This window comes from Mytilus trossulus, chromosome 6, assembly GCF_036588685.1.
Source record: "Mytilus trossulus isolate FHL-02 chromosome 6, PNRI_Mtr1.1.1.hap1, whole genome shotgun sequence".
NCBI classification, from domain to species: domain Eukaryota; kingdom Metazoa; phylum Mollusca; class Bivalvia; order Mytilida; family Mytilidae; genus Mytilus; species Mytilus trossulus.
The window spans coordinates 81,901,619-81,917,096 of NC_086378.1; the positions used below are offsets into that span (position 1 = coordinate 81,901,619).

The window sequence follows — 15,478 nt, forward strand, 5'->3', positions numbered from 1 at the left end:
TGCAGTCAAAACTCAATGTCCATTTGTATTTTTATTGGTACACATCACATCTTTTTGAGTGTATACACCAAACTGTGTTTTGTTTGTATTTTGGTTCTTTATTTGAAGGGGAAGTATAACACTTAAACTACAAAAGTGTCCTTACAAACAACGGTTTATTGCCTCTTTCTAAATTATTAACATCTATTTTATCAGCAATCAAAGATTGTCTTCAAAGTTATTGGGAAACTGCCTAGAGGTGGCGTTAATCAGATGTGCATTCTTAAAAATTCCAAAGATCTTTTAGAGTACATACAATCTAACTCTCTGTCATCTTGTAACAGTATTAAAACTTTTGACTTTTCTTCTCTTTACACAAGTATTCCACATTCCAAACTAAAAGACAAATTGAAAGAGTTGGTATTGCTTTGCTTCATAAAAAAGAATGGCCAACGTAGATACAAGTATCTTGTCTTAGGAAGAGATAAATTCTGCTTTGTAAATGGTCACTCTGATTCAAACAAAAAGATCTCTGAAACTGATATTATCAAGATCTTTGATTTCTTGATTGACAACATATTTGTTACGTTCGGAGGACGTGTTTTTCAAGAGAATGTCGGCATTCCAATGGGAACAAACTGTGCCCCTCAACTTGCCGTCTTGTTTCTTTATTATTATGAGGCTGACTTCAAGCAGGCACTTCTTAGGAAGAAAGAAAAGAAGTTAGCAATATCCTATAACTCTACGTTCCGCTATATAGATGATGTTCTTTCACTAAATAATTCAAAATTTGGTGACTTTGTGGAACGCATATATCCCATCGAACTAGAGATAAAGGATACTACAGATACAGCAAAGTCGGCCTCATTTCTTGACTTACATATAGAAATTGACAATGAGGGTCGGTTGAAAACAAAAATTTACGACAAACGAGATGATTTCAGCTTTCCAATTGTCAACTTTCCATTTCTAAGTAGCAACATTCCAGCAGCACCTGCAAACGGGGTTAATATCTCCAAATTGATACGATATTTCTGTGCTTGCATTTCCTAACGTGATTTTCTTGGTAGAGGGTTTCTGCTCACAAGGAAGCTATTCTTACGTCGTAACTACAATCCTCTTCCATTTCATGAATGTGACCTACCGAATTATACTATTTACCGGATTTGTTATCACGTAAGCAACATGACGGGTGCCACATGTGGAGCATGATCTGCTTACCCTTCTTGAGCATCAGAGATCACCCCTAGTTTTTGGTGGGGTCCGTGTTGTTTATTCTTCAGTTTTTGTATGTTGTGTCATGTGTACTATTGTTTATCTTTTGGTTTTTTTTTTTAATTTTAGCCATGGCATTGTCAGTTTATTTTAGATTTATGAGTCTGACTGTCCCTTTGGTATCTTTTGTCCCTCTTTAACAAACATGTTCAACTGCACCACATTTTGTATGTGCCGGCCTTATGTCATGACACTGCTGTTCGATGGTAGTTGTCATTCAAATGAGTGTTTTGCAGGCTTTCAACACACCTTACGAAGCTTGTCTCAGATTTTTCTCTCTCAGGGAAATGATGTCATAATTATACATATGCATGTTAACTACCTCTGGATTGATAACTGTTCTAATTATCTATTGTTAATCAACATTTATTAGTAATTACAACCAAATAATTGATTTATTGTATTGCTTGCTAAGATCAGCCTAAAAAAGCAGATTTGTTCAGACGAAATATAACCTTCAACTTGCTCGCATCTGTAACAGTAATTGTCTTCTTCAAGATCAATTAAATGTGTTACTATATGCAATAACAAAGAAGACGTGGTACGACTATCAATGAAGCAACTTTCCATAGAAAGCACAAATATAAGAAATAGGAAGAGTTCATCATAAGGCCTGAGACAATAGACGTACTCTTAAACTTATAGTAAGATATTAAGGGATCAATGATAATTTATTCCAAACCGAAGAACAGCTAACGTTTAGTACAAATGTATCTTCATCACATGTCTCATTACAAATATCTCTTCTACAAAAATGCAAGTGACTTTATTAATTACAGGCATTCCTTAATTTAATGTTTTGACCCAAATAAATAAGATACGACATATGCATATACATTTTCGATAGTCTCTCATTATTCTTAAAAGTGGCTCTTGTATGGAATAGACACATTTTTATTGTTGTCTACTTGTCTTTTTACGTAACATCTATTGTTTAAGTTAGTCTCTTTTTTTTCCACTTTTGTATTTAATAAAAAATTTAGTATGTACATGCACATTGTGTAGTTCAAACATTATTATTCTGAATGTTGCAAAATTCACATGTTGATATCAAGATGACCTTCAAAGGTCCTAAGTTGGTGAGAGACGACATCCCATGGCAAAAACCAAAATACGAAATACAAGTCAACAAAACACTACAATCAATGTCAAACAGCAACGTACTTTAACTTTGCTTACAATTCTGATAGGTCAAATATACACACGTTGGGGATTTGAATGACTACTGTAAAATTATTCATATGTTTTCACAGGAACATATATATTATTCCCAGGTTTTCATAGCCAACGTCCAGTGTAACGAAATAATAAGAGTATGTAATGACGGTTAGAATTCTTTTACCTTGGAGTATCATTCATCTTTCTTGTAATAAATCAATTCAGAAAACATATAAAAATTGATGACAATGTATGTATCAACCTGTAGGAACGAGACAAGTTGAACCTTGAACGACTGAAGATCGATCGGTAACATTTGAACTTGATTGGGTGTGAATTGAATCGATTTTTTTTTAGCAGCAGCGATATACTAGAGGCTTTTTAAAAAGAGTATGTGTCGCTCATCTTGGTCTAAGTGCATATTCAACAAAGATGCTCTCCACAATTGAAGACGACAAAAATCTTGAATTGCTGATCATTTAGTCTGTTTATGTCTCACTTTCTTCATTAGTTTTTACTCAAAAGACAAAATAGGGCAACACAAATCCTAATTGAAGGGCTATTTTTCCTATAAAGAGTGACAGTCCACTACGTAAATCAGCTTTTATCATTTTTGCTTTTAAATGATTCCCTGCATCTATTATAGTATTTCAAAATAATCGGCAAAATTGATAAAAATCGCATTTCTTCTATAAGTCGTCTGACAATTTTAACGTGCATGGCCAATTAGTGTACATGTAGCTCATCATTCTGAACAACATTTCATATGTCTATTCATAACATTTTTCAAAATAATAGACAAAACTTGCCTCATCGGACACATTATTTAACTAAAACGACTGGCGAAGACGATGACGATGCAGGACACTGATTGATGAACTGCTCACTTTAACCTGCAAATCAACTACAAATGTATAATATTCAAAGGAACTTAAATGTGTAAGATTGAAATGTTGGATTGTTTTTGCTCGGATTATAGGAGATGATTTTTCGTTCCCTATTGTTAGTTTTCCTTTTTTGACGATAATGTAACTTTCTTCTCCGCTTTCGTTGTGTATACATGTCCCAACTCGTTGGCTATGTCAGGGTTTGTTTTTGTAACTTAACATTTTCTGTAGGATTCTGATTATAAACGGGATATCAGATCCTAATTTTTACGGTTAATATGTTGTTTACAAAGCCCCTGCATTTATTTATGATCCAAACACAACTTATTTACAGTGGCGGTAATTTTTTTTAATTATCCACATTGCTCTATGAATTTATATTGATTGATGTGTCCTTGTTTTAAATATGTAGAGAGATCATTGACAGTCGATGTCGACTATTGGTTACAACGATTCCGAATCACTTTATTTAATTTGTCAGAACTTATGTCTCATGTAGAAGATTACAAGAAAATTACATAGGTAATGTTACGGAAATAATAACTTCACAAATATCGGCTCTAATTGATTCCCTATTGATGCTAGAAAGATTGTATTTGCTAGAATAAGACACAGAGTTTGGACATGTCCAAGACAGCAGATTATATCCAATATGGACAACATTACAGTATGGATATTCAATATCATAACGATACTAGATCAAAGAAAAAATTGCCCTGTTACAGGTTTACCTGGCTATATATAATGCCGTGTCGGTTATCTTATATTTGGTCGGGTTGTTGTCTCTTTGACATATTCCCCATTTCCATTCTCAATTTTATCAGGTAGTTAATTTTGATAAATAATTAATGCTAATAAAATATCTCTTCCGACATTAAGGTCACTTTTTCTTAAGTCGAAAATGTCAATGGGTTGCGACTTAAAGGCGATAACATATCATACGAGTAAAATATATGTCAATGGGTCATAAATGCTCTATTAAGTTGTCTGCAAAAACTATGCATACATTTTACCTGTTTTTTTTTATGTTACATTTTAAAAGATTCATGTCGTTTATAACATCTTTTTAGTTCAGATGTCAGTTGTATGTCATGATAGCTAGGAAATATATAAGTAAGGGATGAGTTTCCTATAAAATATATGTACGGGTAAATATTTCCAATATATCAATTTATGAATTTGGGATAGTTGCTTAAAACAGCAGCAAGAAATTATTTCCTACAAAGTAAACACGAAACCCTAACTTCATTTTGATATTACCATTCAGAAATGTTGAACTTATTTTAAAAATGTGTCGTTTTCACATTCAGGTTTTGTACTTTAACTATCATGGTTTGTTGATCTGTATTGACTTTGGTTGTTAAGTAATTTGGTGTATTTTGAATATTCTCTAATCATACTAAATACTATTATATTATATATATCATGATATATTCTCAAAATAGTATACTTAACATATATTCTTCAAATATTTTTATAGATCTCTTACAACATGTACAAAAAAAAGGTATCGTTTTACATATAACTTTATTATTATCCCATAATACTCAACATGATCAAGTCAATAAATTATGATAAATATGTCTCGCTGATGTTGTTATTTCATGACTAACAAAAACAAACTTTATAAAACAACTTTTACCAGCCACGATCGAGATCACAATCAAAAGAGGTATATCTTATTACCTTCAACTACTGTACCTACCGCACAATTTAAACTAAAAGCGAAACCTGTAAAATATTGCGCCCCGACAAGGTCATTAACCTTTAAATGTGAATAAATTAACCGACAATGTAATTGACCTTTGCAGACGTTTATCGAACACTTTATCTTGACCTGACCTGACCTTAAGACGTTGTTGTAATGTTTACCCTTACGTGATGACCCAAATGTGTCTTACATTCATACCAACAAGATTTTTAATAACATATCAACCAATTATCTCTACCACTTTGGGGGAAACACCATATTTCATTGCATAAACATATATTTATCACAGTATTTCCTGGCATGTCACTGTCAATAATTATTAGTTTAATTTGCATTGCTATTGTAGAATCAAGCCCTATAAAGTGTATCAATCATACAGACAAAGGCTATTAGGACGATTGGTTTGGCATGCATAGAGATTCCTACATTCCTTTTAGTTATCATTATACATCACTCTTAATAATATATTGCAAGATTCGTGTTGGTCAAACGTTATAGCTTATAGACCATTTCGTCAATTCATTTTTATATTGCTAATGATTGTTGTCTTTCTTTCTTTCTTTCTTTTTTAATTTATCCTTAATATTGTATTTGCACGTTTGTAGTTGATGATTTGACTAATCTGTTCTCTCACAATATTCCAATCCGATTCTAAATGTATACACCATTACGGTATTATGATTCATTTTCCTCAAAAGTACTTTGTCTCACATTGAAAAGTTTAGCATGTGAACGATGATCACAAATTAAAAGCATTTGTTTATTTTCATCAAACGATATCCCATTTGGCATAAAATCATCTTTACCCAGTGGCAAGTATTTGATTTTCTTGCCATCGGCAGATATTATCATTATCTTATAATCACTCTCGTAATTCACTAAAATCACATTACCACTACCATCTACGGCTAGCGGAGGCGAGGTGCATTCGCCTATAATTTCGCTATCACTGAATGACCACAGCTCTTTTCCGGTATTGTCATAGCAATAGAGCGTGTCGTTTAAGGTGGAAGCGTAGTATATTTTATTTTGGTGGGCGGTTAAATGATGAACGCAAGGTGTGTTGCCTTTTTTCGCGACGTCATCTTTACGATTTGATGTAACATTTCCATTAAGAGGAATGCTGCTGGTAACTTTTCCATCAAGTGTTACTTCTTGAATAGCAGACCCGTCGTCCACGATATAAAGTTTGCCATTACTGTAGGATACTCCCATACTCCAGTCCGTAACACACCCTGTAATAGTAGACTCGGTCTCACGGGTAACTGTATTTATAATGTCTATATTGCTAAATGGTTTCCCATACGAAATTGCTAATTTGTCATTGTCCACTGCTGTAATGTAATGTGGCGGTTTGGGGAGTCTTATTTCATGACTAAATGCCCCTGTACTTTTATGGATAACCAAACGTTTATTTATCCTATCTGCAAACACCATATCTTTGCTTTTAAGAAGTACACAATCCATTATATAACTGTACCCCTTATTAGGAATAGGAATTTCTATTTTCTTTTCAAATTCCAACCGAATAGCGTCGAAATCAGCTTTCGCCTTGTAAGAAGGTTTCCGTGCAAGGTTGTTGTTCCATACTGGTTCTTTGGTAACCAGAAACCTACCGAAGTCTTGTGCGTTTTCTAATATCGATTTCAGAGTTGGATTATATTCAACTCGTACGTTATTTTTCTGCATAAATAATACTTTTTCATTTTGTGTAGAAATTGTCTTTTCAAGTGTATCTGTTGCAGTTATCAATTCTGATGCATTTTCGGATTTCAATTTGGACTGGTCTTTAGCTAGTCGTTGAATTCTGTCTGTTTGTGACTGTACCTCTGTTTCTTGCTCTAACATTTCATTCGTGCACAAATTGTATTCATATCTTATTTCATTTAAGAGTTGTTCTTGTAAATGATTTAAGTGTTCATCTAATTTTCTTCTAAAATCCCTTACTTGCTTGACGACATTGAGATTTTGATCTTTTAAGTCACTTACTGATTTTCTGAGCTTTAACACTTGATTTTTCGCACTATTGATAACCATAGATATCCTGTTCTCGCGTTGATATACTTCAGACGTTATTTCAACATCAGCTTCTATGCTTATGCTTTTTGTAACAACGAATTTAGATCTTTTCGACATCTTTTGGTTTAGTTATTCGGACAGGCTTATTTTAGCAATTCATGAACGGAAGAATTAACTTACAGTTACTGTACTTCTATTAGATTAGCTATACTAGTATTGGAGTTTTACAACTAATGGAGCGTCCAAGTCTCGTTGCTTCTCGTCGTGTTTCAAATCTCACACTTGGCTGTTATACAGTCCCCCGTTATAAAACCTGAAACAAAAGTAAATACTATGTACATGTATGCAGATATAATATTAGACTATATTGTTGTTGTAAGAGTGAGTAAGATTATAACACAATTTTGACTGCTGTACCCCTATTGTAGAAATTTTTACCTTTTATTTCTGTTTGTTTTGTTCACACATCGTTGTCACTATAGTAGAATTTGATGCAACTGTGATACAAGTGAGAGGTTTAGCTAGCTATAAAACGATTTAATCCACCATTGTCTACTAATTCCTGTACCAAGTCAGTCAGGAATATGACATGCAGCTGGTGTCGGAACAGTCAATTTGTTTGATATGTTAAACTTTTGATTTTGTTTTTCATAAGGGACTTTCCGTTTTAAATTGCCTCGGACTTCAGTATTTTTGTTATGTTACCTTTTGTATAATTATTAAAGTTAACATTTGTACTTGCGTTTCAACAATTTTACATTTATAGTTCCACGTCTCAAGCTGTAGACATGTCGGGTCAAATGCATGGCCCTCATGACAAGAATGACCGCATTGAAAAAAAAGAAAAACAAATATTAAGAAAGAGAAGAACAAGAGAAAAACTTGAATTTTATATTAAAACATTTATTTTGTTTCATAACCAAAAGTAAATCATAAATGAGAGAAAAACAAAAAGTACTTAGGAGAGGTTAAATTCGAGTTTCGTACAATCTATTATCTACAGCAAAATGGTAACACACCTAACAGAAGAGGTTGAACGTCTTGTTTACTTTGTGTAACATACGGCTATTTTTTGTTTTCATATACCAGATGTAACTTTATATATATATGTTTTCATAAATAGGTTCTCCAAAAAGTAAATTTCCAAAGATTCGTAGATGCCACGGTAAATAGAAAAATTATTAATGAGTCCATAATATACACATGCACTTATCTCCCATACACACTGCGAGAATATAGAGGCTGAAAACAACATACGAAAAATAAACCTGTTATATCCTGGATCAAGCTTAACACTGACAAGCTCTTGTAAGACCAGTAAGGCCAACAATTCGGAGAGAGATATTGCATATAAAAATGTAAATAAAATTAATATAAAGATACGTTACATGTAGTTGTACATGTACAAATCAGCTTACACCAACGGGGCGTGAACATTTTATTTATATATGCATCATGTTTTATCTTTTTCTAATTTATGTTCTATATATTTCAAAAGTTCAAATGCGTAATAATTGAAGCTAAATATAGCGACGTCTATAATAAATACAAGTCATAATTTACATGTGTCTTTAATATATGAAAATCTTAACATATCAAAAAGTGCAAAAATCATGCTGTTGTCAAATGAATGCAGGAAAATAAGACAATATAGATTAAAGTCACATTCAAAAAATCAAAATTCAGTTTAAGCATAATTTTTTCTAATAATAGAAAAAAAAATTATAATCCTTTTTCCTATCTTCATTTATATAAACCAGGTTTTTCTATACACAAAGCATAGGATGCAGAGTTGTCTCATTGGCGCTCATACCACATCTTATATAGATAGACCTAAGAGTATTTTTGTGCGCACGAAAACAATGGTTAAACCCACCACATGTTTGTCCGTTGAAAGCTATTTGGCAAACTGTTGTTCGCGGCTGTTAACCTTGGTTTATATATATGTTGTTCGCGGCTGTTAACCTTGGTTTATACTGTTGTTCGCGGCTGTTAACCTTGGTTTATATATATGTTGTTCGCGGCTGTTAACCTTGGTTTATATATATGTTTTTCACATATCGAGTTTGATGTTGGTGGTGTTTGTGTATAAATCGTAAAGATATTTCCTAAATCTTCCTCATTCAAAAAAATATGCTCTTTAGAACATTCGAATTTTTGGGGGACGCTTTTTGTCAAATACTCAACGAAGTTTGGTTTGTTGACTATTTTACTTTATTGAAGAATCAAAGAAAAAACGTTCAAAGAATGACAGGTTTACACGTGATAATGATACACATCAATTAAGTCAATACGAATAAACATTGAAGATTAGCTTGGCATCCTGATCAAACCTTCACTTTGCGTCTACAGTCAAGCAGTGCTTCTCCAGGGCTCTAGGATTCCATTTTAAATTAAGACCGGAACAAATACAGAAATGAATTCCGGTTATGATCAATAATAATAAGGAAATTTAAAATGAAAGACTAGGATCTGACAAAAGTAGATTAGAACAATACATAAATTCTAGTAACCTAAGCTATACTACAACTATATTACAAAGTTCATCGTACAAAATGTATTGAACATTTTCTAAAGTTACATTTCAAAGTATATATGATCGACGCGCGCAGGTCTTGTTACCCCTCTTTTCCGTAGCAAAACGTCTATAGAATATTGTCACTTTAAACTAGTGTCTTCGCAGGTGAATTAGAACCTTTGTTTATATGATTTGAAAGCTTTAGTATACTTAGCAAATGTTGACCGTCTTTATCAATCGGAATTTGATAAAATTCTCTAGAAGCGTACATGTACAGTCTCTAAAAGAACTTTGCATCAAATACCGATAGTTTCGGTGGAAAATCATCAACATTCTAAAGAATATAAATCCCCCTTGAGCTTCTGCAGGTTTCCGCAAATTCTAATCTTATCGCTCTTTTTGACTGCGAGTACCAACTTCAAGCATCACGTGTGCCAGCAGATTATTTTTCTGAGGTACGTTGACATCGAAAGCGAAAAACTGGTACTCGTCACCCTTAAACCTCACCTAATTCATCTTAATCTGAATCAAGACAAAATAATTGCAGATGACTTTCCAGCAGCGAATTGGCGATGTACGTGTTTACTGATAGTAACGGTGCCACTGAGTGTTAATCTTAAATTTAAAGGTGTTCGACAATTTTGATTGTTAGGATTCAAGAATTTTTTTCATGATCACAATAAATCAATCCAGATAAGTATATTATGTGTCGTGCCCTTTTGGGCTCTTGATCCTCGTATAAAATTTGCACTAATTCACGTACGGACCAGCAACACACTTCAAAGTAAAACCTGTCAATTTGACTGGACAAATATGTTCAGTCCAGTCACATCTGACATCATATGATGAATCGGCGGTTTAGTAAATGTTGGACGTAGGCTGATTGTACCAGTTAGCTACCCATCGATTCAGTCACATGGTGTCAGATGTGAGATTATTGATCATAATCAGAATTGTATCTGTTTTTGTTCCGGTCTTAACTTGGATCTGTAACATTATAAGCATGCGTAGCAAAAACACTTGAGCGGTCCGGAAAAATCATAATGCCTTCCTCCTTACTCCATCAGAATATATAATGGTCGACCCTTAACATGTCCTTTGAACGTTGTTTGTTTTTATTTGAATCAGTCTGAATCTACCTGTCTACCATTCGTTTCATCCCATGTGACATGATATTAAAGAACATTTCTTAAAGATATTGGTTAAGTGATTTCTAAAACAAACCGTATGCTAAGTGTTTACGTAAGTGCATGATCAATGGACGGACAAAAGCTTTGAAAAGATCCATAAGCATTCCAGCCACATACATGTTTTTATCCAAATCATACTTCCAATTCAATCTTCAAGAAGTTTCAGCAGATATTTCGAATGACCTTTCTTACATGCACATACACACATGAAATATGTGTTGAAACCACATAGTTAATTGGCCAGACAACTCCGCCGTGTACTTATGCAATTGCTAGACAAAATAATCACAGATCTGTATAGTTCTTTTTACCAAGTGGATTATTCTTTGTGTAACGATAAGACTTGAGCTTACTCTAATCTCTCAGGAGAGTCATATTATGTGATTGTTGTAAACGTATTATTTATAAGTAGTGTTTCATGTTGGTTAAGCACGTTACGTACATGTACATTTGTACTTGTGGTTAGAGTTTAACAACTTTATATATATCAAAGATTTGTATACATCCGCGTATACGTGTTAACCATTTTCAATTGTTTTGTGGTTTAGAAAATATTAGTACATGATTTCTTCATATTATGTTTATATTGTGTTGGTTTTTTTTTAAATTTTGAATACATTCGTTTGTTTTGAAGAAAAAAATATGAAAAAATAGTAAATGAATAAATTGAAGACTTAAAAAGCTTTCTTCGTTGAAATTATGCATTATGAATATTGACTTAAAACCATCTGTAAAATAATTAATATATTTAAAATACACATTCGAAAGCATGATAAACAGACGAACAGATTTCAATTGCCTTATCAGAGGTTTCCAGATTTGCTACGTATCAGGTACGGTTGGTACGTAACACAACCGTTGGTGCTGTTTGGGAGGTTTCACTTAATGCATGAGATTAATGTATGTATCATGATGAAAATAGAGAAACAAAATTGCATATCAGTGATAAAAACCTTAATCTTTTATTTTATTACGATTTCACTGCTTCTAGAAAACCTTGCACGTGATTTTATACGATAAAATTTATTTTGTGCAAAAGAGAATGAATCAAACAGTCCTTACTGGAACTGAGTTGCCTCGACCTTTATATTCTAAATATAGATTTGCGTTTCTGTATGGCTATGTTTTTGTTTTCTGTATTGATATTGATTTCATGAGTTTTTTTTATAAAGAAAACTTTAAGCCCGACGGTTAAGATAATTGTCCAAAAAGGAAGGATGCCAATATTACTATGCATAATTGTTCAAATTGAAGATGTAAACGACCTTGTATTTTTTATTACTTCATTCCGGACGTCTGAATTTTTTTCTATCTTTATTCAATTCTTCAACATATATATACAACAGATATATTACTTATTACACAAAGTTATCACAAGGCAATGTTATTAAGTATAATGACACACATTTATAATCAGTACAATAATTAGAAATCAAACGTTTTGACACCTTCGGTTTTTTGTAATTAATCAAAGATTAACAGTACCAATTGTAAAAGAGTATTACTTTTTATTAAAGTATGACTCCCTGGACTTTATAATATCTTATTTCTTTATCCCGTGACAAGTGTACACAGACTTCCGCGCATTCAAAGATGATAAATTTGGTTTTATATTAATTTAAATGTCATTTTTCTTTTGTTATTAAGGTCAATTTATTTTGTTCAAATACATTTTATTTGATCATGTTTTCTATAAACTTACCAAAATAATACAAAACTTTAACATTTTATAATGATACATAAAGTTATTACAAACAAAATTTATAAAGTTTTAAATTTGTTTTGTAATTAAGCTTATTTGTATCTATGTAGTTTCACGGGGAAATAACTCTTAACTATAAACCTTTCGTACCGACGGTTACTTGCAACGGTTGCTTGAAAGCATAATCGAGTGCACACACTATTGTTTCCTACGAATACAAGAAGAAACCACATGAAATTAGTCCCAAATTACAGCCAAAAATTCTCAAAACAGTTCTGCATATGATTCCTAAAACATTTGTTGATATAAAGTGTATACATCAATCATTTTCAAAAGTTAAATGACGGCTCCCACTTCTTACTACGGTTGGTACGGTAGCAAATCTGGAAACCTCTATTATACGTGGTACAAAAACGATATCCATTATTTAAAAATGTGCAGTGTTTGAACAATCAACATTTATAAACGCATCACAAACAGATGGCGAGTTATGACGCAACATTCCTAGTTAATGGTGCATTAAACATGTTTAATACATGTTTATGTATAAATGATAAATTATTGTACGTGTTTGAGTGCCTACTTAAAAACAACCAACACCCCACCCCCTCTTGATCTTCAATTTAGATTTTTTTTTCAAAATTATGTTTGCTTTGTTTTAATTTCTATGATGTAGCTAGCACTTGCCGGAAAAGAATCTAAATCCGACAGAGAAAACAGACAGCAGACACTGCTTTAACTTTTGGGATAATGTTTGTTGCGTACTGTCTAGAGAACAGAAAAAAATCTTTCTTGCTTTTCCTCATCAAGACATAAAATTTTTGAGGTTATTTTTATAATTGAAAGAGACTGTTAAACATGAATTATGTCTAAACTTATAATCTATTACATGCATCAATCTTTTGATACTGTTTTGATACAATTGAAGGGTGCACTGCATGTTAATGTATTTCGTCCAGTATATTTCTTCATATCACATGAACAATTCATATGTTCTAATCAAATGAACGAATAAGTAATACTTTATATCAAACTTTTTTCTTTAATTTGTATCCCTACTTATAAACCAGTTGAGCTATAATTAACTTTTTAAAACTTCTTTAAACACTCAATTATCTGAAAAGTTTGACTTATGTTTTAGGTTGCACAAGTACTCATTTCGACTTTAAAATGAATAAATACTAAAAAGACTGCACAAGAAGGCGGCCATTTTTGAGTGATGGAATGGATGGGGGTAGGGGGATTTTGAAACGAAACTTGGTCTGGTAAAATTTAAACACAAACAACTTTGCCCAAGACTGGGAAAAATATATCAGCCGTCAGCACAATGCTTAACAAGATGACTGAAAATAGGAGCAGAAAGACCTGGACATTTTAAAAAATTTAGATTGCCACTCTAAGCTCACCAGCCGTTACCAATCTTGTTTTGATATAAAACAATATGTATATATTTGCCCCTTTCGTAAATTTATGCTTTTGAAGTTGTCTATTAAAGTTAAAATGGAATTGTAATTCAGGTAATATTGTGTTTAATGACACATAAGAGTATAGGAGTATACTTATAGCTTGTACATCATGTCCTCCCATGTACAAAATGTATTCATTCTTATTTTTTCACAGTCTGTTAACTTTTATGTCAGCGGATTTAAATTATGCAGATTGCTTGATAATGTCGTCGAAATGTTTTGACCTTGTATTACTTTATTTGACCTAATTTGATCTATCTTCATATAAAAAAAGACAAAGACGAAGAAAAGAAAAAAACAACAATATTTGAATTTTAATGATAATTGAATAAATTTAAAGAAAAAGATAAAATAAATGAATAAATGAATGAATGAATGAATGAAGTAGAGGTGTCATGGAAATCTCCTTATACTACCTACATCCATACATTTTTATCCTCTACATCTATACCCCTCATTTTTATCCTCTTTATATACCCACTTTGCAAAAAGCTCAGTAGCGTGTCATCCCCATAAAAAGAAAGAAACAATTGTCACATAATCATCATTTCATTAGAATAATACATCTGAAAACACAATTCTAATAAAATGTAAGTATATGTTGCATCTAAAGTCTCTTTTACTACTCACTAGACATACAATGTAAATCTATAGCAATGCGTTCTCACTTTCATTTTGTATATAAAATCTATAATTTCATTTATAATCAATTTATCTAATTTAAAATTGCACTTTTAAAACTTTTAACCACGTTGTGAATTAAAACATATGACTTACCGTTTTAAATCATGAAATTCTAAACCAAAAAAACGTGTTGAACGATATAGATATACTGTGTAATGTCAATAGAAATAAATCATTTTATACTATAAATACCTTCCTTGACCTATTTTTAACCAGTTCAGTGCAGTTGAATCTTGCGCATAATATCCTTTGATAGACAGTTGTCAGTCCAGTGTCCTAGGCGACAGTAATGCCAAATGATATTGAAAATGATACAAATGTATTAATTCCGATATAAAAGCACACTATTTGAGTTACGTCAGTAAACATACACTGTGGGTCGCCATGATCTTTATATACTACCACTAGACAGGACATTACCTTTAGGTTTTAACATTTCACACTTGACCGACTTTCCATGTAAACAAGGTTGTTGTATGTTGGTACTTTTCCATCTTTGGTGTAAATAATGCGGTACATGTATATATATATATATGTGATATTTCTGAAGGTTTGTGTATATATGTGCTATTTACACAAATTATTTACAAGTATCGATAATTTTAATAATGTATTGAACCATAATAATAGAGGGGGCGGACAGGGTATTTGGGTGAAGAGAGATTGGGCGGGAGAAAGGAGGCCGGAGAAAAGAGAGGGGTAGGAGAATGGAGAAAGGTAACCCCTATCCGCTCCCTCATAATAGTATAAAGATAAATAACTCACTGATAAATCGAAACATCTATAGCGGGACTTTATCATGTTTAACTTAATAATTTTGTGGATATTTTTAGAATGCATTAATTGTATATCAGGTTACCAAACAGTGTGCGCATAATTTAAGGTGGTT

General features: G+C 32.4%; 1 protein-coding gene across 4 annotated transcripts; it reads right to left on the reverse strand.

Moving 5' to 3' along the window:
* Nucleotides 1–4,809: 4,809 nt before the first annotated feature.
* On the reverse strand, nt 4,810–15,097 carry LOC134722016 (uncharacterized). 4 transcript variants are annotated; one of them, XM_063585429.1, is made up of 2 exons: nt 14,683–15,097; nt 4,810–7,342 (listed from the first exon to the last, which is right to left on the reverse strand). In XM_063585429.1, the coding sequence occupies exon 2, from the start codon at nt 7,144–7,146 to the stop codon at nt 5,686–5,688; it is 1,461 nt and encodes a 486-aa protein (XP_063441499.1). In that variant the 5' UTR covers nt 7,147–7,342; nt 14,683–15,097; the 3' UTR covers nt 4,810–5,685. The 4 variants fall into 4 exon arrangements, with proteins under 4 accessions (XP_063441499.1, XP_063441498.1, XP_063441501.1 ...); XM_063585428.1 differs by having other exon boundaries at nt 14,782–15,096; XM_063585431.1 differs by lacking the exon at nt 14,683–15,097 and adding an exon at nt 10,855–11,013.
* Nucleotides 15,098–15,478: the final 381 nt, after the last annotated feature.